General features: G+C 32.2%; 1 protein-coding gene across 1 annotated transcript in view; it reads left to right on the top strand.

Annotated features, from left to right (window-relative positions):
- The first annotated feature begins 2,406 nt into the window (after nt 1–2,406).
- LOC134687903 (E3 ubiquitin-protein ligase rnf213-alpha-like) overlaps nt 2,407–25,682 on the top strand; it is a 120,604-nt gene continuing 97,328 nt past the window's right edge. The window contains exons 1-12 of the mRNA XM_063548361.1: nt 2,407–2,501; nt 4,247–4,599; nt 5,173–5,505; nt 6,355–7,160; nt 7,592–7,714; nt 8,526–8,651; nt 8,946–8,998; nt 11,574–11,762; nt 12,830–13,017; nt 19,207–19,514; nt 20,775–21,034; nt 21,956–22,177. Of these exons, the coding sequence (XP_063404431.1) occupies nt 4,278–4,599; nt 5,173–5,505; nt 6,355–7,160; nt 7,592–7,714; nt 8,526–8,651; nt 8,946–8,998; nt 11,574–11,762; nt 12,830–13,017; nt 19,207–19,514; nt 20,775–21,034; nt 21,956–22,177 (2,930 nt within the window). The 5' untranslated portion in view covers nt 2,407–2,501; nt 4,247–4,277. The remainder of the gene's footprint in view (nt 2,502–4,246; nt 4,600–5,172; nt 5,506–6,354; nt 7,161–7,591; nt 7,715–8,525; nt 8,652–8,945; nt 8,999–11,573; nt 11,763–12,829; nt 13,018–19,206; nt 19,515–20,774; nt 21,035–21,955; nt 22,178–25,682) is intronic.

The raw sequence follows: 25,682 nt of genomic DNA, 5'->3' as shown, positions 1-25,682 counted from the left end.
CGTGGATCTGTAAAAGTCGAATAACTGATGTTTTTGTTTTACTTACCAATATTCAGAATAATTTTACATTTGTCTATCATGCCAGTGACACATATATATATATACATGCCATATGTATCCTTACTATTCATTTCAGAGGCAGATTAAGGAAGGTTTTATGCAGAGAACCCCGCCCCACATTTTGTAGGAAAAAAATGGTTAAGTAATTAGTGAATCAATGAAACAGGAATGGAGCGATGTCCCCTCTTATGTCAGTGGGCGTCCAGTGGGGGATCCAGAAATTTTCATAAGTTGGGGCCCACTGACAGCCTAAGAAGGGGCCCGCTCTAATCACGCTTCAGTGATTCCCTATATAAGCAACCACATTTTTCGCCAAAAAGGGGCCTGCCCCCCTAAATCTGTCTCTGGCGTCTCCTTATGCCAATTTCTGGATCCGCAAATGCAATTGTGGAAGGAAAAAATGACAGGCCCATTTTAATAATTATTAATATATACAACACTTCATCACCATTGGCATTGGCGGACCCAGGGGTTGGAACCATCAATGCATTTGGATGAAAATATAGTTGGACCCCCCTTTTTTAGAATGACTGGATCCGCCCCTGATTTACAATAGAATACGAGTACATGTAAGTATAGTTTAATATGTCAATGTAGACGCCCATTAAGGATCATGAAGACCATAATAATTTATAATATATACATATGATTTAAATAAACTTTGCCATGATAAAGGACTAGTACAAGTACTATGTAACAAACAAACAGACAAACACAAATATTGTATTGCTAATAAAAGAGCCCACAAGGAGCAGAACAATCACCATTAAATATGATTAAGACAAAATGTCATAAAAAATAGAGAATACAACAAGCACAGTGTTAATAATATAACTAGGTTAAGAAAAGGACGGTTCCGTTGAGGAGGTGTTCCATAAATAGTGGAAGGATAAACATATAGAAGAAGAAGTTGCGACACAATAATGTAGACGGATAATCGAGACTAACGTAAACTATAAATTGAATAATTCATTAATATTACAATGAAAGCCGTAACGGTTTGTTATTTATTTGTTTACAAGTTAAATATAGATGAGATCACTGTTATCTAAAAATATTTCTGGTTTCACTTTATAGATAATGATTTCCGGTACAGTGGTGTCTTTCCGGTATACTAGTGGACGGGTATGCTGATGCCTGTACGCTGACTGATGCCTCTCATCAAAAGCTTTCTTTCTGATAAAACCCAGCGATTAGTATTGGAAGATTTGCATCTTTCAGAGTAAATTTGGTCCGGTAGTAAAATCTGTTCGCCATACTTTTTTCCCTAGGAAATCTAGTCCATGATCATTATTTTACTAGGAATGTATGTACCAGGACAATTTTTCCTAGGAGAATAAGTCCATAGGTAGTAAAATATGTCTGGCACATATTTTCCTAGGAAAAATTGTCCTAATACGTTATACTAGTAATTTTTATTATATTATATAACAATTATTGAAAATTAAAACAGAATCATATTTTAAGTTAAGATTTGAAAGTTTCATTATTTTTCCCATTTAAAATAAAGAAAAGTGACGTAACCTAGGAATGTTAATGACATGGACACGATGTCCTAGAAAAACAAGTCTGGGGACAGATTTTATTAAAATATAATACACACCTCTATATTGAATATTGAAACATAACATTTATATTGATATTTTAAAATAAAGGGCCAGGAAAATTTTACCTGTCTGTGGTAACAGATATCATACTGTAACAGAGAAGATCAGCGAATTGTGACTTGTGGAGAGTTGTCTGATTGACAATCATACAACATCTTCTTATTTTCAAGTAAACTAAGAACCTTAAAAGTTTTTTTGTGTATTCAAAACTATTCATGCGCACACTCAAAAGTGACAGAAAAGGCTGGTGACGGTGATTACTCATTGATTGAGGTAGAAATTTAAACAATGTTTGAATATTTATTTATTTTATTTCAGAGGCCTCTACACATTGTAGTAACTCAAATTACAATGAGTGAAAATGAGTACTCGGTTCCTAGCTGTAAGCCTCGCCTTGCAAACTTCATAAAACTGTTTTGTGTATGTATCTATACACCTTCCTCTTTTAAATCATTGAAAAAAAAAACACTTTTGAAAAACAAAAATGTGCATCTTTTCTACTTTCGTTTTGCAAAAAAGCTTTTATTTGATTGAAATGGATGCGAGTTCTTTCATCGTCGATCTTGAATTATTGGGATGTTGCTTAAGATTTTCTATGATTAATATTATCTTTTTCAAACAATCTTACTTTCTTATATATATATATATATATATATATAAAAAAAACCACCAAAAAAACAGGACAAATCCCATATTGAGGTCGGGAGCAATGACTTATTTTATCCCGGTTCAGAATTTACGCCGAAACTGTTTTCAGAAAATCGAGACACAAACAAAAATCATAGAGAAATTAAACTACTGATTCGGTAAGTAATTGCAGAAAGAAAAGACTAGGTATAAAGTTTTATTCACATTTTACAATGAAATGTAAAGTCCTTCTTTATATCTTATTCTATTTGGTAATGCAGTCAGTTCATATTACCAGCTCACAAGTGCCTGGTCACAAAAACGAAAGTGAAAGTTGAAATTTATCAATACCTAATGAATATTTAGAAATTACCATTATCATTGATCTTTTCATTTTGTCATGTGGTTATGACACAAAACTGTGAGTACAAATAACCTTAAAATTTGCAGGATTAAGGCTGTCAAGTTTTAAGAAATCCAAAATGTCTAATTAGAATTGATAGTCCAAGACCTCATAATTATTTGGACTACGAATTTGAATGTGTTAAAGTGTATATGTAGGTTACAAGTATTTTATATATAATTAGTTTTTGTTTAACTATAAAAAAAAAAGAAGACATGGTATGGTATGCATGGTTGCCAATGAGACAACTTTCCACAAGAAACCAAATGACACTCAATCAACAATTGACAAGGTTCCACTAAATTACAGACATGGGACAGGCATAATAAACTTAAATACAGATTGTGGTGGGATTAAACATGTTAGAAGGATTCCAACCATACCCCTAACCAATGACAGTGGCGTAGTTACAGAACAACATAAGAACGGACTATAAAAATCAGTTGTAAAAGGCTTAACTCATCACATGGATACAAAAAGAAATAAATGTTAACAAAAAATTAGAGTGGACATGGCTGGGTACTTGTAGTATCCCAACAAAAAAAAGACATTAAGTACTAATCTGAGAGATATGTTCAACAGTCAAAACAATTGTATTTTAAATGTGTGTATACAGTCCTTATTAGTGATCGTGAAATAATTGATGAATTGTTGTTAATCTTATGTCATGTGGAAAATCTTTCTAGCATATTTGGAACTAGAAAAAGTAATTATTAAATGAATTAGATGTGGTATGAAAACCAATGAGACAGCTATCTTCGAGAGTTAAAATAAAGTTGTAGTAAGCAATGACAGACCATCATACATGCCATAAGGCCTTCAACAATGAGAAAATCACATATCCAAGGGTTTACTTAACTACAAGGAGCCCAACTAAAGTTTCAATCAGTACAAATTCAACAGATTCAGTATAACGTCAAAGAAGTTATACTGATTTATGTGGATCTAGGATTTTGAAAAAGGGGATCCCAAAATTTTGTAGAGTCCTGCATGTAAAAATTCTTTGAACTAACCATACATGTATATGTAGCTCTCCTTAAAGGTGGGGGTCAATTTTCTATGGTCATTTCATTGTCTCACCAGTGGTGGATCCAGAACTTTTCATACATGTCATAAGAGGGGGCCTACTTGTTGACCTAAGGGGGGGCCTGCTCCAGTCATGCTTCAGTGATTTCCTATATAATCAACCAAATTTTTCCCACGAAAGAAGAGGGGGGGGGCAGCCCCCCTGGATTCGCCTATGCTCACCTGTGACAAAAGTTAAGAGAGTTTACAAAAATTACAAAAAAGGGATTCTTGTCCAGAGATTAAGTTGATCCTTTAAAGGTAATCATGTCCAACTAAACTTGATCACCTTATTTAATGAAATAGTGATTTATAAGATTTAGTTTTTGTGGTCAACTTCATGTCAAAGGTGCTATAAGTAATAAGCTATCTATATCCACACTTGTCATAATTATTATGCATACTTTAAGTGATTTTATTGTCTTTTTTGTAGTTGGTAAATTATTCTAACCCTCAATTATGTTAATGCATACTTGTATTTTAGGTTTACTAAAATGTTTTGAAGTAGTTTTACCATGAAGTGTAAGAACAGCGTTGATGGGAAAGTCTGTGGAGAGGATGTCCCCCCTTCGTCAAAGTTCTGTGGATTTTGTGGTGGAAAGGTAGTGACTGAGGATGATAACACTACAAAAGCTTGTCCTAAATGTTCCTTTCTTATAACCAATAGGCAGAAATTCTGTTCTGGATGCGCATGGAAAATTGATCCCAGCATATTTCTTCAAAAGAAAATATTTTGCCAAGGATTAACTCCAGAAAATAAAATATGTGGTGTAGAATTATCACCAGATGTAAAATTCTGCTGTGAATGTGGAACAGTGCAGAGTAATCCCGCAGGAGGTAGGATAATTCGCTTCTTCTATACATTGATATGTACAATAGTTTAGACCTATGCCAAATACGTACAAACATTACAAACCCGTAAAAGTCTGAAATGGCCTGAAATGAAAGCATGTTTAGTTTTGTAACTCTTTTGTAAATGTCATTTTTTTCTCCTTAGAATTAGTAAAGGGATTTTGATAGCAGATATTTAATTTGGTAGAGTATGTGTAACACTTAGTCCAGTGCCTTTTGAATATTTAAAAAAATACAGATTTGTCGTGCTGAATTTCATTAATTGTTGAATTGATTTATTTAAAAAGTTTGTTGTAATATATACAATTTAATATTTTTAAATTTGTTCTCTTTAAAACAGTTATGTAAACATGGTAAAGGAAATATACCATAGAAAACTTATAATAAACTATGTTGTTTTCTTTTTCTGGACATCTTTTTAACCCTGTCTGTCTGGCATCTTGAAAGTTTCATAATGACATGTATTAGGAGTTAAGCAATTGTAATAATGATAATATAATTGGATGCAGTCAAAGTCTCTTTGCAGATAAAGTTTAATATAATTGATTCCCTTGACAGAAACTCAACAGAAAGTTTCAGAACCTGTTAGAGAATTGAAAGTAGATGAATTTATGAAGGATGAACTTCCCAGAAGACAACCTCATGAAAGTTCAGGATCTGGGTCATCCAGTCGATCAGAGAGTCCTGATACATGGAGAGCGCCAGGTATACCCATATTAACTCCTGACTCAAGTAGTGAGGACAATGAAATACATGCATCTGGAGGACGACATCTACCCGTTAGAAGTATTGGAGAAAATACATCTCAGGAGAATGAAGAAACAGCTGATTCTAGATATTTACAGGAGAAAGGAAGAGAAATGAGAGATAGCAGTACAATCAGTAATGAAGGTCAGCTGTCAATATTATATTTCAGTTTGTAGTTGATGTGAGCTCTGATACATCATTTGTAATATTGATCTGAATACCTGGTTTTAAGATGCAAAAGTGTAAGCAGAGCTCATAAAGTTATATACACATTTTTGTTTTCCATATTTTGTGATTTGAAAGCACCAACATCAGATAGATCAAAAGTTTAAAAAGGATGTGCTCAACTTCATTTCTTAATTATTGCGAATGAGTAAAAGATTTCTCTTAGAAGAAATTTAAAGGTCCCAGTGAATAAACTACACAGAGAACAATACCTCTTGTTTTTGTTCAATTGGACAAAAGAACTGCCAAAAGTTTAAATGGACAGGTAACTATCAGGTGAATCTGTGGTAAACTTTCATTGGGTTCGCAATAATGTTTTCTGGAAGTTATATTTAAATGTGTCACTAATTAAGGATAGTAGTTGATGCAAATTATGATGGGTGAAATGAACTGACAGATGTACAAAGGACTATTAGAGGGCAGAGCAAAAGATATATATACAAACCCCAAACTTTAATAAGCAGGTTGCAATAGCTTTTAGAAAAAACAATTCATCAAATTCTTAATGCCATCTTTTCAACAGATTAGGAAGAACCTATTATCCAAGGATTTGGTTTTGCAACCTTGTCTTGATGTCTCATAAAGTTAGTATTTGCTGGTGTATATGAACTTTGGTCCTTGGTAGTTTGCTGTCTGAAAGCAACCATCTTCATCTGCTTTTTTTAAATCATGTTTAAGATAACAGAAGTTATTCTTTTGAATTACGGTCAATTTATTCAAGTACATAAATCAAATTTTTAGAAAATTATTTATTGTTATTATATTCAGATAATGTTGAAAACAGTGGAGATCTTGAAACGGAAGCCATCCTGTCATCTGCAACTGACACTGTGAATAATAATGTGACTGAACCAACACCATCACAAGAACCAATGGAAACAGAGCCAAATATACAGGGAGGTAACTCTTGGACATGGAACACAGAAAATTCTCAAACGATTAGTTACGAGAATAGGTCATCTTTAACCCTAGCTGTTACAGAATCAGATGTAATTAAACCTCATTCATTTACACTACCAAGTAGTAATACAGCACCATTAGATGGTGTACCATCAGAACCAGAAAGGAAGACAAATGAGACAGAACAAATTGAAGAAAGTTCTGGAAATCCACCAGAGGAAATTCAAGCTCATGATATGGGGACTGGAAGTAAACAGCCTTCTCAAGGAAAAAGTAAGGTACTAGAACTCACCAAAAAGTTTGAAAGTACAGTTACTATTGAAAGCAGTGGTAATAATCAAGAGCCCAATAAAGGAAGTCCAGAACTGAAGAGAGAATTCAGCCATTCATCAGCTGGAAGTGAAGTGGGATCTGATGTAGATTCAGTTCCTAGTGAGGAGGAGGATGAAGAGGATGATAAGGATGACCAAGTGTCAGAAGAGGCAGAAAACAAGACAGGTAAAAAGAAAACTAAGCTTTCAAAGGCAGAGAAAAATAGACTGAAGAAGAAACAGAGAAAGGAAAGGAATAAAAGAAGAAAGCTGAATTTACCAGAAGAAGAACCAATAGTTGCCCCTAAAGAGTCCCCAAAGACTGTTAAAACCCCAAAAGATACCCAATCAGCATCAACCAAGGTACTTTTATAGGAATAAGATTGTAGTTTCCCTAAAAGGAATACCTGTGCTAATTTTAATTATGTAAAAAGCATATACTGTTGATTGCTTTATTATCATGTGAACCAATTTTTGAGGATTGAAGAAAACTTGCATGTTCTTGGATATTTAATTTCATAGTTTTGAAGAAGTCTGCATACAAGCCTATAGAAAGTTTGTCATTGGTTGGACATTTAATTTCCTTGTTCACTCACTGTACCAACAAAATCCATGAGAAATTGGTATCCAACAAATAGTAATGCATACACAGTAAATAGTTTAGTTATAAACTTGTCCAGCTTTCAAGTTGTATTGAAGTTTAAGTTTTTTTTTATCCAGATTGAAATTTGTAAATGTACAAATGATAATATCATAATTTATGATTTATTTATAAGATTTTCATTTTGCTTTAGGAAGACAAAAAACCTGTTCAAACAGAACAACCAGTAACTTCAGAAAATCTCAATGACAAGAAGACAGAAGAGATGGAAAAACATTACCAAACAAGAAGTGTAACACATGGAAAAAATGCACAGGTAAAATGTCTGCTTTATCATACTGGCTCTGACCAGTTTTAATCATTTTGATTTTGAAATGATATTGAAAATAAATTGTCCAATATGTTTTACTGCCAGATATGTTACTCAGATCAAAGTCTATTCTCTTATCTACAGCCATTCTTCAAATTATGTCAAATCTGACATCTCAGTCATTTAAATCAAATTCTCAAATTTTTATCCTGTTTTATCGCACCGTATTTAAAATATCATGTTGTGATTGGTTAAATGCCGTCACATTGTGACACCCTATGAAATCTTAGGGGGTTCATGACGCATTAATGGTGACGTCATCTATTAATGTTGTTGTGTTTCATTGTTTATTTTTCAACATTATGCAGCAGAAAAAGTCCAGTGTGCAAAATTCTTTATAGGGTTAACTACTGACCCCCTACGGACCATAGAGGATGATGAAATAATAGGGGCGAACAATTAAACTTATAATATAGAGTCCAGAAGGAAATCAGATTAGATATAAAAATAAGAAGATGATTTATGATTGCCATTGAGACAAATTCACATGTGACCAATTGACACAGAAATTAACAACCATAGGTCACAGTACGGCTTTTAACAATGAGTAAACAGCATTCTGCATAGTCAGATATTGAGTCTTTACTAATTGGTAACAAAAATAACTTGAACATTTATAATAAGTTCTGAAACTTAGCAACATTTTGTACACAGAAAATGTGAATATGAAACATGTGAAAAGTATATGTAATTTCTTTGAAGAAGACTTTTTGTAGTTCATGTAATGTTTTTATGACTAAATTTCTTTGATTTACAGGAAGACAAACAAACAAATGAAGACAAAAGTTTAGTTTCTGAAAATCAGCTGGATAGAAAAACAGATAAAGAAGATAAAAATAATAGTACCAAAGCACAACAAAAAGAGGATAAAAAAGATGATAAAGTATGTATCCGTTACCAGTCAAGTAATTGAAGTTTTTAGGAAATTTCCAGGAAGAGAGTGTTTTTTCTCCTAATAAACTATTTGATTATCATTTTCAGTGATCTTTTTTTTTCAGCCAGGTTTTTGCCAAAATGTGGCTTTAAATTTCAACTGTATAAAAAAAATATAAGACATTGCCACAATTTTGTACTTGAAAAGACAGATCAAAAGTAATTTCCACTTATATAATATATTATGTATGTTGATATGTGGAACTACTTTATAAATATCCTCAAATACAAAATTATTTTTCAGAAAACAAACCAGAAGCCATCAGGTTCAGGGGAAAGTTCATCATCAAATAAAAGGTTTGTTTAAATGAAAATTAATGCTTTTTAATTCTTTAATAACAAATACTAAAATGTTACTTTAAGAGTTGGTGCTTGTTTAAAGGATGGACATATAAGTAAATAACATAAGTGAATGGTGAAAGATACCAAAGTGATAATCAAACTGATATTTATAGTGGAAAACAAACTGACAAAGCCATGGCAAAAAAAGTAAAGAACCAAAAGACAAACAACAGTTTACAAAACACAACATAGAAAACTAAAGACAATCAGAGCTATATGAACCTCACCAAACATCGGAATGATCTCTGGTGCTTAGGAAGGGTAAGCAAATCCTGATCTACATGTAGCACCCATCCTGCATCATATGAATTGTCATTTGTGATAGAAATATTCCATAAAGGACAACCAACTTGTGATAGGGTCTAAAATTTTTAAAGGAAGGATTAAATTCATAACTTATAATATCTATGATTCGATTTTGAAGTACCGGTACATGTACCACCTTGCACCATCAAAGCTGTGTTAAAATGAAAACAGTTGCTTAATTTATTTGATATTTTTTATAAATTCATCACTTTTTATCATAGAATGGTTTCCAGATACCTTCCATACTGTAATAGACTTTCTCATTTAAAAAAGGGGAATCTTTTTCTACATAGTTCAGTCCATTTTAAAGGATACCTATCTTAAACTAGTTGACAGTCCATTTAAAAGGGCACCTATTTAAAACTAGTTTATAATAGTATATTCCAAAACTGTTCAGCTCATGTTGAAAAGAGGTAAAAAAGAAGTTCTGAATACTTTATTATAGATCAGTTCATTTAAAAATGACCCATAGCTAAATATTTTTCATAATGGAATATTCTAAAACTGTTCAGTTTATGTTGAAAAAAGGAAAAAAGGGAATTATGAGTACATTTCACAAGATCAGTCTATTTTTTGAACTGTTTTGAAGCCCTAAAGAAAGCTGAATAATTATAACACCATTTAGAAAAACTGTTACAAAGTGTTCACTTTTATTTTAAATTTATCTTTTGTTTAACTTTTTATGAACACATTTTAAGTGATTTCATGTTAGCCTATATAACAGACAACTGCTTGCATCAATTAAAGTTATTGAAAATTATTTACAAACATTTCTCATGATAAAATTTCAGCACCAATTAGGGAGCAACCATTTTACTTCAAAAGGGGGAGGGTGGAGGTTGTCCAAGTCAGAATTCCTTTTTTGCACTAAGCACACATTTTTTTTAATTGTTTTTTATCCTATAAATCAAATTATTTAAAAAAAATCTTGTTTAGCAAAAATCTGGATTCAGAATATTTTTTTTTGTCATCTGCTTGACCACAATAATTTTTCATCAAATTGTGGATTAGATTATTTGTTTAGGATTTTTTTATCCATACATATTTGTAAAATTACCATAGTTTATTAACAAATATGTCAATTTTGATATTACAAAAATGTACTGACATGCTTGACAAAATAAATTGTCATCACTGCAACTATGAATTGATAAAAATTACTGCTCATGGAATTTTACCCCCTTAAGATTTCTTATGTCTCAGTTGACCTGTTGATGTCATAAGGATACCAATTATCTATCTGTTGTCAAAAGGCATATCAGGATTATAGTATGAGCAAACAGAAAAGGAAACTTTTTTTTTTATTGAATTACAAACTATCAAAAATATTCATGCAATAGTCTTCAAACTTGCTAGCATATATGCAGACACATTTGAGAATTGCATCTTTTTTATCCCCCTGCCTGCTGTTAGTGATGGGGCATTAATGCTGAGTTCACACATAATTCGAATTCGATTTGCATTAACTAATTTGAATTAGTTTAATTTGCATTCAAAACGTTTTACGTCCTAACTTCATTCTAATTTGAATTACAATGAGTGTCAAATTCGCTTTACTGTCCAAACGAAGTTACCTTTTAGTTCCTATTAACAAAAGTGTATTTCTGATGCGAATTAACCAATTTGAATCAATTCGAATTAAAAAAGAAGAGTTTGTGAACGTTTTTATTCAAGTTAAATGTACGTGTGAATGAGGCACTAGTTTTACCTTTGTCAATCTGTATGTTCTAACATCTTTACATCCTTCTTGAAATTGGTTTCTGTTTCCTAACTTTAGTTTGCCCAACTAAATTTTATGAATCTGATACACAATGTTTATTACCACAAAACACAGATCAAGTTTGAGTTTTGGTTGCGTCACTTTTAGCTTTCTAGAGTTATGTACCTTAATAATGTTGTATGAAAGTAAGGGGATCATTTGTGTCCCATTGACGCAATCCCCATTTATTCTTTAAACATTTGGATATCTTCTCATGTAATGAGCAAAAACCAAACTTATAATTTGCTATTTTGTATAGGTTTTGCTCATTGTCGGAGGCTGTACAATAACCTATAGATGCTAACTTCTTTGATTTCTGGTGGAGAGTTGTCAAATTGGCAATTAAACCACATCTTCTTATATTTATACTAACAAAAATAGGAGAAATCTTATATTTCTCTTTGAAATTTAGTCCTCTGATATGAATTATGTACACATTTTACAATAGATAATGTCAAATTTCAGCTCAGGAGAGAACAAAACAACAACAAAAGCTACTGGAGGCAAAAAATATGCATTTTCAGAAGCATATTTCCATATTATTGTATCACCATCATTGCTAAAGGATTCCAACAGTGGAGACGTGTTTGTTCATTTCCAATCACCTACTTTGGGAGGATGGAATTGTAAAAAACACAAATTTGTTTTCAAAAGGTAATTCACAAGTTAATGTTAAAAAAAAACAACGTTTAAGTTTTTTTTAAGGTTCCAAATGTCAAAACTAAGCTTATTATCTTATAATCAATGTCAGAAGTTGCTTTCAATGTCATATTTTCATTAAATGTTTTATTGATCAAATTTTGAATTTTATTATTTACCATACTGTTGAACACTATTCTATTGACAGTGATCTTGTGCACAGCACTTTTATTGGTAAGAGTTATTGATTACTCATTTTTGAGATGAAGTGTATATATCAAAATTTTAAATACAGAAAAAGTTGAATGTCTACTGTGGATTCACATTATTTGAGGTATCTTCTTTTTAGTGTAACTAGTGGATATTGGGAGACATTATATAAATATTTCTAAACTAGTGGTATAACATGGATGTTGAAGTCTATTTGACTATTGAATGCCATTCACTCAGGTGTCCACTCTTATTTTACGAATACCACACGTTGACTATTTCATGGTGTTGGTTCACTTTACACATTACCCATGGACAGCTCATACTTTGTATATGGATGCCTCATGTAACAATATTTCCGTCAGTCACATGTCCAATGTCCTTGACCTCATTTTCATGGTTCAGTGACTACTTGAAAAAAAAGTTAAGATTTTTTGTAATGCTAAATTCTCTCTTATTATAAGTAATATGATAACTATATTTGGTAAGTGCATACCTTGCAAGTTCCTCATGCCCGTTAGACAGTTTTCACGAAGGTTTTATTTGACCTTGACCTCATTTTCATGGTTCATTGCTCAGTGTTAAGTTTTTGTGTTTTGGTATGTTTTTCTTAAACTATAAGCAATATAGGTCAACTATATTTGTTGTATTGACGAATTGTTAGCTGTACATGCCTGCCTGGCATGGTTCAGCTGACCTTGACCTCATTTTCATGGTTCATTGATCAATGTTTAGTTTTCTTGGTTAACTAAGTTTATTTGACAGTTGTAATAAAGCTTAATATTTAGGGTTTTCTGAATTACATAATATCAATGATTAGTAAAAAAAGCGAGACATTTCAGCGTGTGCACTCTTTTATAATTATTTTGTAGAAAACTTCCAGAAGAATTCATGGAATATCAGATTCTTGTTAAAATTCCAAAGGAGCTTTTACAAAAGCCATTATACTATTCATATTATGTTATACCAAAGGGATATGAGAAAATTGATGAGTACGTCTACAACTATGCATCAGAAACCAATTATCGCACATTGTTTTTGGCTGCTAACAAGAGTAAAGGTAAGATCAAATAATTCCTCATAGATTTTTTTTTACATACGTGATTTGCATAGTATTTTCTCAATAAACAAAATTTCATCAGGTTTAAAGTATTAATGCATAGCCAAAACGAATATTTCATCAATGAAATTCCAGTTAGATATTCTCATGAATATCCTTTTTATATAAGTTACAAATTTTTCGAAGGCAAGACCTTTCAACTGAGCATTGGGGTAGTACACAGGCGTCAAAAGGTGTAATCAGGGAATAAAGGGTGTTGCGTCATAAGGTGATTATGGAGGAGAGGGTTGATTATCCTGAAATTTTAAATTTCCCCAATAATAAAGTTTCAAAGGGTAGTATACCGTCTTTTGGTATGTATAGCGCGCATTGATGTATTGTGCGCACCCCCTTTCTGGTCCAAGAAACGAGAGAAAAAAAGTTTCTTGTTCGTATAATACTCCTAGACATTTTCAGAAAAGTTACAGCTCCAAAATCGGCAAACCGGAAGTTTTTTCGGTAAACAGGAAGTTTTTGAAATGGACACCAATGTCGGAGAATTCCGTACGGAATACTTAATTTATATGAAATTAAAAGTATTCTAACAAATGAATAAGAATTTTATTAGATTGAGATAAATATTTTAATCCAAATTTAATAAATGGTTTGAGTATCAAGGACAAGATTAAATGTCCAAATTATTGTTCTGATTCAAACAATTTAATAATTACGAATCAGTCTAATAATTATAATTAATGTCATTAGTACTGTAATAAATTGTTAAAATCTCATTGTTTTCATTTTTTGTCTGATGATTCTAGCTGTTAATCCGGATTATCACACCTCAATCAACAGGTGTAATCGATGTCAAAACAATTCAGTGACAGGTTGACCTTGTTCCTAATTAAATTCGTTCAGGTGACAATTATGGGATTATCATGTTTTCAATCATTATTTCTTGAACAGTTTTTAAACAATTGTTTAAAAGTATAAAAGTTACAAAGTAAAAACGTATTTATGAAAATAAACTTCTCATAGAGTAAATCATCACTTTACAATACTTTGTATTAAATCACATGACTGACCCACATGACTTGCAATCACCTGATCAATACATTAGAAAAAATGGCGGTTTATATTTTCAAAACGAGCGTGGTTTATTCAATTTTCATACACTTTTCTTCAACTCCCTATGATGAACACATACAAAAACAGTAAGTTATGACAACAAGGAACACAGAGGCTAATTTAATCGACAGCAAAAGCTTTATTGTGTCTTTATTAAGACTTGGCAAATTTCCGGATTGCGAAACAGATGGACAAATTTACACAATAAACGTATCAACAAAGATATAGAATGTATTTTATTTGAATAAAACATGACAAATCAAGAACAATACGATACATATTACAATTATAACATGTAAAACATAAAAACAATCTAGGTTTTAGCAAAAATATTCCGTACTCTTCACTTCACTTGGAAATTTCTTTGTCGGAGTTTGGACCTGAAAAAAAGACTAAGAAATTGTTTGTAGTCGTGTATAACACGCACCCCTCTTACAATAAACATGACCTAGGGTATAAATGTGGGTGTTATACATACCAAAAGACGGTAATGTTTTTGACTTAATTGTCCCATGTCACTAGGTGATTTGATTTATTTATTCCTGCATCCTTTTTCATATTAAGAGATTCTATGCCGACATGTATTCATTAAAATTTTTTACAACCATACCTTCTATTTCTACATGTTAAAAGATGTAACATTTACAATATTAAAATCTCTATTTAAAAAAAACTATTGTTTTAAGACAGATCATTTTGTGAAATGCAGTTTTGTATAGCATGGGAACTTATCTAGCAAGAAATATGTCAACCTCTAGATGGTTGACTTTGAACAGATTATTATTTGAACTTGGAATTATTTTTAATTAGGGAATTTGCTTGATTTCTTGTTATTGAAATTTTTAATAAATTTCATGTTTATTCTGTACTGAAATGTACTGTGCCGCGCACAACACTTTCTATTACAAAGAAAATAGTATAGTTTCAATAGAATGTACTGTGCCGCGTACAACACTATCTAACCAAAATACATTGTATTGAAAGTGTTGTTAACCACTCAAAAGTTTATAATAACAAATAAACATGGAATTTATAAAAAAAATTACACACAAGAAATTATGCAAATTCCATAATCAAAAATAATTCCAAGTTAAAAAATAGCATGTTTTTGGTGAACTCTTGGTATCTATTCCATCAACATTTACTTAATTTTGCATTGAGGGTATTGGATATAAGCTTAAGGGCATATCCAACAGTTTCAGGGGAGGTAATAACAAACGTAAACGTCGTCTATTGTTTCCCGTAATTTCACGGTGTTTCAACGACGTCATAATGGCCGTTTGGAAAGAGCGGTTTCTTTCCTCATTGGAAATGGCACGGCGGGAATCGGCAAAAAAATCATACAGAATATTAGCAGAACTAGAATTCAAAACTAAAAGATATCTTTGTCCATTTGGTCTATTATAAAAGAACCGCAATTATCTTAATCATTACTAGACCATACTCACTTTTAAGTTTCCGTTTTATTAAATTATCTTCAATACAGTAGAAAACAACGAGAGCAAATGCATAATGATTTATTATTGCATAAGAAAGTAACACAAATTGTAATTAGTTCTTTATCAACTTTTTCCGAGATTTTGTCATTCAGGATTGAAAACTTAAAGTTTGGTTTTACTTGAGAAAGATGAAAAAAAAGGTTTCTTGAGAAAAAATAAATACGGCGTAAAATAGCATTTATCATGCATCTAGCTTTGCGTTGAAGTGCTAATAGATATACAGTAGCTCTTTAACATGAATATGAACTTTAACCAGTAAACTATGTAAAACAAAAGATGACACAGTAATAAAAAAATATTGAAATAGGAAAACATTGTAATATATACACTGACATACAAGTAGAAAATATCCGACGATGTTACTTATGTATGAGGAAACAAATATAATTAAAAAATAAAACACAAAAAAAAAACAGTGTAGGTGTCTTTACTAATTAGACACGCCCTTTTCAGTCAGTAGGTCTATAACATGATGGGAAAAAAACAGCCTTTTACAAAATACCATAATTCAAAATGGGGAGGGGGGGGGGGGGGGGGGGGGCGGCTAATAGCTTTACTCACGATTTTGATCATCATTCAACTTTATCTAGTACGGCATACGTTTTACCGCTAGTACACTCTTTATATCTTGATAATGTATCAATCGATCCACTCTCGCCTCGTCGTAGATATGCGTGATATATTTGCCACTGGAGCACGGCAGCAATAAATTCATCAGTTTCATATAGTGATGCATAATCATTAGTTCTCAACTGATAATTGTCTCAAACAGTGTTCCAGTTTTGTTTTTTTATTTTTATTTTATATCTTATTTTAAAAACGAAAATTTTAGAATTTCTTTCCGCATCTTTCTCTTTGAATTCACTTTTTTGAATAATCAATAATAATATAGAGTGGGGTGCTCAATTTCGCCATATCTTTCCATGTTTTCTTCAGTTTATGTTCAGGTCTTTATGTTTTTTAAGTATACTGATATTTCTATATGAAGATAACTTCAAATCAAATTATTCTTAGCTTGAAAACGTGTTTGTTTTGAGAAAAATCATCTGAAAAGTGTGATTAAAGGGTGTTTGAAATTTCCTGATTTTTTGTCAACGGGGGACACATATTCGCCGTTTTGCATATCTATTTTAAACCAAATAACTGCAGCTTTAAACAATATTTATCAAATAAATTTCATTAAATATGAATAGCAGACATTTGAAAGGTGTAAAAAACTGAAATTTTGGGCGATCAGTCAAGAAAATAACTAAGAAATATTTCTTTGAATTTTTTTTTTCATGTCCGTTTTTCTGTCCTTTGCGGTTAGTTCCGAAATTATGTCTCATTTTCAAAAATAACCATATTTGTTTTAAAAATATAATTTATCGGCATATTTCTTCCATTTCAACCATCCTTTGAAGTTTTTACACCTTAAAATTATAAAACGGCGTAATTGTGTCCACTGCGAATATGAGCGCCCCACTCTAGTAGTCTACATTAGTGGTTACATTGTATACAGCCAAACTATGTAGAGGGCAGTAGAACAGAAAACAATTTCCATTGTGTAAATATGCAATAACTCATATATTGAAGCGTAAAACCACGGCAGTCAGGCTCGTTTAGGTGAAAAAAATACTGTCACAGTTTCAATTTCATATACTTATATAAATTATAGTAAATATGTCATAAAAGCAAAAACACACGAAAAAATGTCCACAATTTATTTTAACATTCAACATTTTTCGGTCGTTTTGTTTATGCTCAAGTTAATGTCAAACTGATCTGTTTTGTTCATCAAAGTATGTTTTCATCTACAACTGCAAAAGGAGCAACTTCAATTTTCATGTGACCTTTGTTGTTGTTTATAGATTTTATTCGAAGTTCCTCTATCCCTTCAATCATTTGTTTAGATGGTATTTTAGCGTATAGATAGCGCGAAACTCTCCTTACTCTATGCATCTGATATTACGACATTTTTATTTCGACTAAATGAGGCTGCAAATTTATACATCCGAGCAGCTAAACGGCCGCACCCAATTTTAGCAAATATATACACGTAACTGTCGGACAGGAGCAGTCCAGAGACGGAATATTTCTATACCCAATCAATCCATTTTTAATGATAAAGATTTTAAAGGTATACATTAATACGTCAGCAAACCAACGACACATATAAATCAAAACACTAAGAGTAAACATACAGATTTTTGTTATAGCTAGAAGCCTGTAAAGAGAAAAAGCCAAAACTGCAACAGGAATATATAATACGGAGTGGGTGAGATTTTAGACAAGTGTTTGGTTGCAAAATTTCACGTGCTCTTTATTGATTTCGATATGTGAAATTATATAGACAGTGTAATGTAAATCAGTGTAAGACAAACACTTCTTTGTAAAGTAACGGTAAAATAAATAATGACGACGGACGTCAAGTGGTATATTAAATGAAAAACATCAAATGTAAATATAATATGAAAATTAACCCTGCTTTGTACTATAGACCGACACACAGAAACGGACTTTTAACGTGTAATTCGTTTGTTGTAAAAGAGGGATGAAATACCGTATACGATAGCCGGGGACTATTTTAATAGTTTTTTATTCCATGGTTTGCTAAACCGAATAATTCAGTACCTCCCCGTAATCGATCTCTCCTACTTGCTAGGTAGTAATCGTAGACCAGACGAATATAACGACTGAATTATTCGGGTTAATGGTTTGCATGTTTCACACCCGGGTTTCACAATTTTGACGAACACTATAGTAGAGCTAACTGAATTATTATCTCGTTCATATACTGGTCCATTATAAAGAAGAAGAGGCGATATGACTGCTGTCGAGACAACTATCCAACAAAGTCACAGTGTAAAAATACATTTTTCTGCAACACCGTCGCACTGCCTATGAAAAATTAGCGGGAACTATAACGTTACGTTCCGAAACGTCTTATTTTTGGCGCAATTTGTGAGGCTTACGGAAGGGATTGAGTAAACAGTATGATATTACTCGATTTTTCTCAAAAACGAGTACGGTGACAAATATTTTTCAAAACGTTATGACGTTCCATTTTTTTCAAAGAATAACATATCTTACTTTGGTCAAATCGACACCGTTAGAAACATTAAAAAAAATCTAAAATGTGCATTTCAAATGTTCATTTCTTACCGTTTTTGGGGGTAACCATGACGTTTTTGGCTTTATTTGAGAAAGAATTAATTCTTTAAATGGTCAAGTTAGATTTTTCTAACCATCTTGAATTATTTTGCTTCAATTTGAGCCCAATTATATAAGTATATTTTGATTAAAAAATCATATTTAAATTTTTTAAATAAAAAACGTTTTTTACTCCAAAATTCCAAAAATGTTCAATTTTCACCAGCATTTTTTGCAAAAACGAAATCGACAACATATATTTTTTTGGGCAAAATTCGATTCTCTGTCAATTGAAGAATAAAATATCTTAAAGGGAAAAAATTCTCACCGTCAGAAATAAACTGTTGGATATGCCCTTAAGATGTAAGTAAGAGTTGTGGTAAAGTGGAAACATTAATGCTGCACAATTATGTAAGCTGTGGATCATTTTAATTGATATTTTTTTTTGTAGACATTATTCACCAATATGATGGGGTTATCAAAGAAAAACCAGAAAAAGACAGAAATAAAGGGTTATTCAAAACTATTAAAGGATGGATTAAGGGTGATGATTTTAAAAAACATCTCAAAATGGAAGCAGCATTTTCATTTCAACATTTCCTTCCACGAGTACAGTTATCAACAGGAGATACAGCTGGCATTGCTGGTGAAGAAATTATTCTGCATGTGGAAAATATTTATGAAGGCTTAAAAACAACATATCATATATCAGCTGGACTATGGAATTATGGAACTGAATTTCATGCATACTTACACAAGGTACCTGTATCTCATATTCTTTGTAGGTCTTATTGGTCATATAAGTTAAAAATGTCAAAAAGTTTACTGTAACATGTACATTAGCTAAATAATGATAACTGTAACCATGAAAACCCAACAAAGGATAATTTAACCTGTTGAGATATCAAACAGATACATTTTTATCCACTGGATAACTTTGATCCACCGGTTAACTCTGAACCGCCGGTTAAATCTCAACCACTGGTCAACTCAACCGCCGGTTAAATCTCAATGGCTGGTTAACTCAACAGCCGATTAAATCTCAACCGCCGGTTAACTCAACTGCCAGTTAAATCTCAACGGCTGGTTAACTCAACCGCCGGTTTCCATATCTATATAAATAGGGTGCAAACATTAATCCACCATTTTGCCTCTGATGAAGGTCCTTTTTGGACTGAAACCAGTCAGGCTATGAAACATCACCAGGCGCTGTTAATTATGTGTATCGGTATATATATTATATTTTTATGCTTTTACATTTCTATCACTGATACACATAGTTAATATGGCTTCTACTAACGAAAGCTCCATTTGGAGTTAGAGTGTTTAGAGACTACTTATGTCAGTACACCTTTCTTATATTGCTTATTGGTCATGTTCTTTTCAACATATACCATAAAGCGGATTATTTTGGCAGGGTGTAAATTTTCTCTAATTTTCACTGATAAAGCAAAATCGGCAAAATAAATTCTGCCAATTTAAAAGTGTACATGCAAAGGTATCAATGAAAGTTTTTAATCTGCCAAAATAATAACCACCAAAAAATACATTTTCAATAATGATCTAGAAATTTTACATCCGCAAAAAAACCTTCTATACTGCTTTCAAATGTTTTGGTTTTAGCATCCATAATGAAGGTAAATCCATAAGGGGTAATATAATGAAGCACAGAATTTATAATGTGTCATTTTTGTTCAGTAGCTACAAGGCAAACTTTGTTGGCTAATCTTTTGTTATTGTCCCTTTAAAATCCCCAAAGCAGTAAAAGTGACATGTTAGTAAATAATTACACTGTAAACCAACTAGATTTTGGAAGCAAATTATTTATGCAGCATTTTCAAGTAAAAAAATAACGTTTATACAAGTCATCAGGACTTTTACAAAATTTTCTTTTTTGTTTTATAAAACATCAAAAAGTAAGAAAAATGTTATAAAATCTTTAGGAAATAGGATAATCAAGAAATTAAAAAGTCTGTGAAAAATAACATGGCTTACATTATTTGACCTTTAAACTTGTAGGAGGTTCATGAATATATATCAGCTGTTGTGACAAAGATACACGAGAAGAGAAAAGGAAAAGTTGAAATGGAAGATCAAGTTCTTCTTCTTGCTGGTGCCATTACCATGGTATATTTGAAGGAAACATATAGCATTGAGTTAAGGGAAGTTGACCAAGACAGATTGTGTAAAGCTTTGTTGCCATTTGTGGACAAAGAGAGAAAACAGTGTCCTGAATATGATGGGCTTGTTTTGTTTTTTCCAAGGATTAAGAAAAGAATGTAAGGATATTTTGATACAGCACAGTGTGTTGCACAACAGCAAGACATCTTTAATTGAATATAAATTCAATTCATATAACTGATTTCAAGTTCTTTGACTATATTTATTCAGAAAACTATAATATGTCAAATATAATAATTACAATCCAAATTCAGACCTGTGACAATCAGGCTTGAATATTGTGTCTATTTTTGCCCCAACTGTTCAGGGTTAGACCTCTGCAGGCGTATCCAGCTGCGCTCATTGCAATAGTTTCTTTTAAAGGAGTAGGTTCAGTAAGACCCCTTTTCGGCCCCAAAATATAGCAGTTTTACAAAATTGTTAAAATGTATACTTTTTGTTATTTATTGGAGAGTAAAATGCTTCTGCTACATGAATATGTGCATTTTTTGACAAAACAATGCACATATATTGGGTACTAGCACCAATAAGTCCAGCTAAATTACTGAAACCTTCAAAATTCTAGCATTTAAGCTAAATTTTAGACGGTTTCCGTGTAAAACGAAAGTGGCCGCATTCGTGTTTATCCTAAATATTGAAATGTAAGTTGTATTTGCTGATAAAACATAACATATATAAAGGTAGAGGATGAACACAGATGCGGCCACTTTCATTTTTGACAAAAAACATCTGAAAAGTGACATTTTTCGGCATGTTTGGTAGATTTTTAACCGGATTTTTGTGACAAAAATGTCGGTTATTGATTTGGGGATGTACGGCGGTCTGGCGGCTGGGCGGGCGTCTACCAAATGTTGTCCATGCATTTACTCATGAACCGTTCAACCAAACCTTTTAAAATTTTAATATGTTGTTACTGACAACAAAATGAAGGTCATTTAACTATCATTTATTTGTAATGCTGCATTAAATGATGATGTTATATATTGAACAGTTCTGAAAGGCTTCATTTTTCATTTCAGGTCAGATGCCTTACTGAAAATGATAAAAACTATGGCAAAGGATAGTACAAAGAGTGGTTTGTTTTATTGCATTCCACTTCATCACTTTTTGCTTGGAAAATATGTTCCTTACCAGTCTGCAACAGCAAAAGTAAATCATGATGATGCAATACCAGAATGGTGGGGCATTGCTGATTTTTCAATTGAATTGTCATACTTTCAGGGAAAAAGTAAATGGGACAGGTAATTTTAATTAAATTAGTACGTTTATTGTTTTAACTTGTGTGAAATTGGATTTAAAATTTTTAGAACAGTTAATACTGTTAATATTGAACTGAAATGTTCTCCATTTTTATGGCCCCTCAATAAAGTTATCGGTGCCATATAGTTTTACCCTTGTCCGAAATTCTGAAATTCCGTAATTATGTAATTCCGTCATTCCACAATAAACCATAATACAGTGTTTTGTTTTTTCTCATCACTTAGCGTCCATCGTCGTCGTCAATTTTTCAAACATCTTCTCCTCTGAAACTACTGAATGGATTTGAATGAAACTTAGCATGATTGTTCCTTAGATTATCCTGCACAAATTTTGTGCTTTGATTTTTGATCCGTCAAAAAACATGGCCGCCGTTACTTAAAATAGAACATAGGGGTCAAATGCAGTTTTTGGCTTATATCTAAAAATGAAAGCATTTAGAGCAAATCTGACATGAGGCAAAAATGTTCATTAGGTCTATATCTATCAGCCCTGAAATTTTCAGATGAATCAAACAACCCATTGTTGGGTTGCTGCCACTTAATTGGTAATTTTAAGGAAATTTTGCAGTTTTTGGTCATTATCTTGAATATTATTATAGATAGAGATAAACTGTAAACAGCAATAATGTTCAGGAAAGTAAGACCTAAAAATAAGTTAATTGACCAAAATTGTCAATTGACCCCTTAAGGGGTTATTGTCCTTTAATGACAATTTTTCACAATTTGTTCATCATATTTGCTAACTTTAAAAAATCTTCTCCTCTGAAACTACTGAATGGATTTGGATGAAACTTAGCATGATTGTTCCTTAGATTATCCTGCACAAAGTTTGTGCTTTGATTTTTGATCCTTCAAAAAACATGGCTGCTGTTAATTAAAATAGAATATAGGGGTCAAATGCAGTTTTTGGCTTATATCTCAAAAATGAAAGCATTTAGAGCAAATCTGACATGGGGTAAAAATGTTCATTAGGTCAATATCTATCAGCCCTGAAATTTTCAGATGAATCAAACAACCCATTGTTGGGTTGCTGCCACTTAATTGGTAATTTTAAGGAAATTTTGCAGTTTTTGGTCATTATCTTGAATATTATTATAGATAAAGATAAACTGTAAACAGCAAAAAAGAACGGCAAAGTAAGATCTACAAATAAGTCAATATGACCAAAATTGTCAATTGACCCCTTAAGGGGTTATTGTCCTTTAATGACAATTTTTCACAATTTGTTCATCTTATTTGCTAACTTTAAAAAATCTCTCTTCTAAAACTACTCAACCAAATTCAACCAAACCTCAACTGAATGATCAGTAGGGTGTATTAAATGAAAAGTGTGTTTTATTTTCTATTTCGTCAAAAAACTTGGCCGTCATGGCTCAAAATAAAACACAGGGTAAAATGCAGTTTTTATACACCCGGGACAGGACGTATTATGGTATACCATTGTCCGTCCGTCTGTCCGTCCGTCTGTCCATCCGTCATCCACACTTCGGACAATAACTCAAAAACACTTTCACCAATTTCCATGAAACTTAAGTGAATTGTTTATATCTATTGACGTAAGCTCCCTTTCGTTTTTTTTTAATTTCACATTTTAAGTTTTGGATTTATGGGGCTTTATTCATAAAAAAGGGGGGATTTTCAACACTTCGGACAATAACTCAAAAAGGCTTTCGCCAATATCCATGAAACTTTGGTGAATTGTTTATATCTATTGACGTAAGCTCCCTTTCGGTTTTTTTTAATTTCACATTTTCAGTTTTGGATTTATTGGGCTTTATTCATAAAAAAGGGGGGATTTTCAACACTTCGGACAATAACTCAAAAAGGCTTTCACCAATGTCCATGAAACTTTGGTGAATTGTTTATATCTATTGACGTAAGCTCCCTTTTGTTTTTTTTAAATTTCAGATCTTAAATTTTGGATTTATGGGGCTTTATTCATAAAAAGGGGTGATTTTCAACACTTCAGACAATAACTCAAAAAGGCTTTCACCAATGTCCATGAAACTTTGGTGAATTGTTTATATCTATTGATGTAAGCTCCCTTTCAATTTTTATAAATTTCAGATTTTAAGTTTTGGATTTATCGGGCTTTATTCATAAAAAAGGGGGACTTTTAACACTTCGGACAATAACTCAAAAAGGCTTTCACCAATGTCCATGAAACTTTGGTGAATTGTTTATATCTATTGATGTAAGCTCCCTTTCAATTTTTATAAATTTCAGATTTTAAGTTTTGGATTTATCGGGCTTTATTCATAAAAAAGGGGGACTTTTAACACTACGGACAATAACTCAAAAAGGCTTTCACCAATGTCTATGAAACTTTGGTGAATTGTTTATATCTATTGATGAAACAAATAATACTTAATAAAATCTGATGAAAACATAAAATTTGTAAAATCTTTAGTTCAATTTAAAACATTAAATTTCTTGTAAAAAATAGGTTCCATGAACAGTGTTCCAGTAAGGCCGTTTTCAGAGGGCGCGGCGCCCGCCCTTTCCCCAGTGGCGCCCTGTGCCCTTTTTACAGTTTCCAGGGCGCCCTGCCTTTTTTGAAGATCGATTGAATATTAATTTGTGCGTATTGATAGGATACGCTAATTACTAAATTTACCTGGGGGAAAGTTAACGACTTTGTTTACGATCCCAAGCTAATCAATGGTTACAACTGGTGTCATAATCTTTTGTTATAGGTAATCCGTTTATCGGATGGGACATTAATGATCATCAACATTAATTCATTCAAATAGAATCGGTCAGTCGGCAATTATCTTAGAAGAAATGTGCATACAACAACTTGGCACAATTTGCGATGTTTACCGTAGTTTCATGGAGGAAACGTAATGACAGAAAGTTGGAAAACCATAATAAACTGGTTGAAGACATTGTTTTACTTGTTTTCCGTAAAAAATCAGAGAAATTCAGACATATTTGTCATTGACTGCCTTCATTTTTTATACGAAAATAAAATAACAAAATCGGCCGCCATATTGTGATCATACTTACATCATATTTACGTACTGTTTATAATCCTCCAAAGAAGGAGCACACCCGAATAAAGAAAGATAACTCAATCTGATTTTTTTCCTAACATTGAGTAACCCATTTACATATTTTAAAATATGTCTCCATACTTCTTGCTTAAGAAATATATATGTTTAGGTATTTATTTTGAGTTATGGGAAAAGTTAAAGAGGGTCTTAGTAGCAGTGTTGGTAGGGTGCCTTGGTCATCTTTTTCTGTATTCTTTATTTTTGATACAATTTTTCACTGTTGCTTTATATCCTAAAATTGTGAATTTACTGATCACATCTGTTTTGTGCTGTATTGCCATTAAGCACAGCAGGGGTAGAAAGGTGAAACTGGTAAAATGTGGCAGACCATAGAAACAGTATGAAACAGGTCACCTTTCAAAACATACTGCATACACAGTTCAACTGTGCCAAGCAATGATAAAAAAAACTTGTGTGACAAGCTGCTTGAT

The sequence above is a fragment of the Mytilus trossulus genome, chromosome 10, assembly GCF_036588685.1.
Source record: "Mytilus trossulus isolate FHL-02 chromosome 10, PNRI_Mtr1.1.1.hap1, whole genome shotgun sequence".
Classification (NCBI taxonomy): Eukaryota; Metazoa; Mollusca; class Bivalvia; order Mytilida; family Mytilidae; genus Mytilus; species Mytilus trossulus.
The sequence above is the reverse complement of the archived record's forward strand: the minus strand, read 5'-3'. Positions and strand labels throughout refer to the sequence as shown.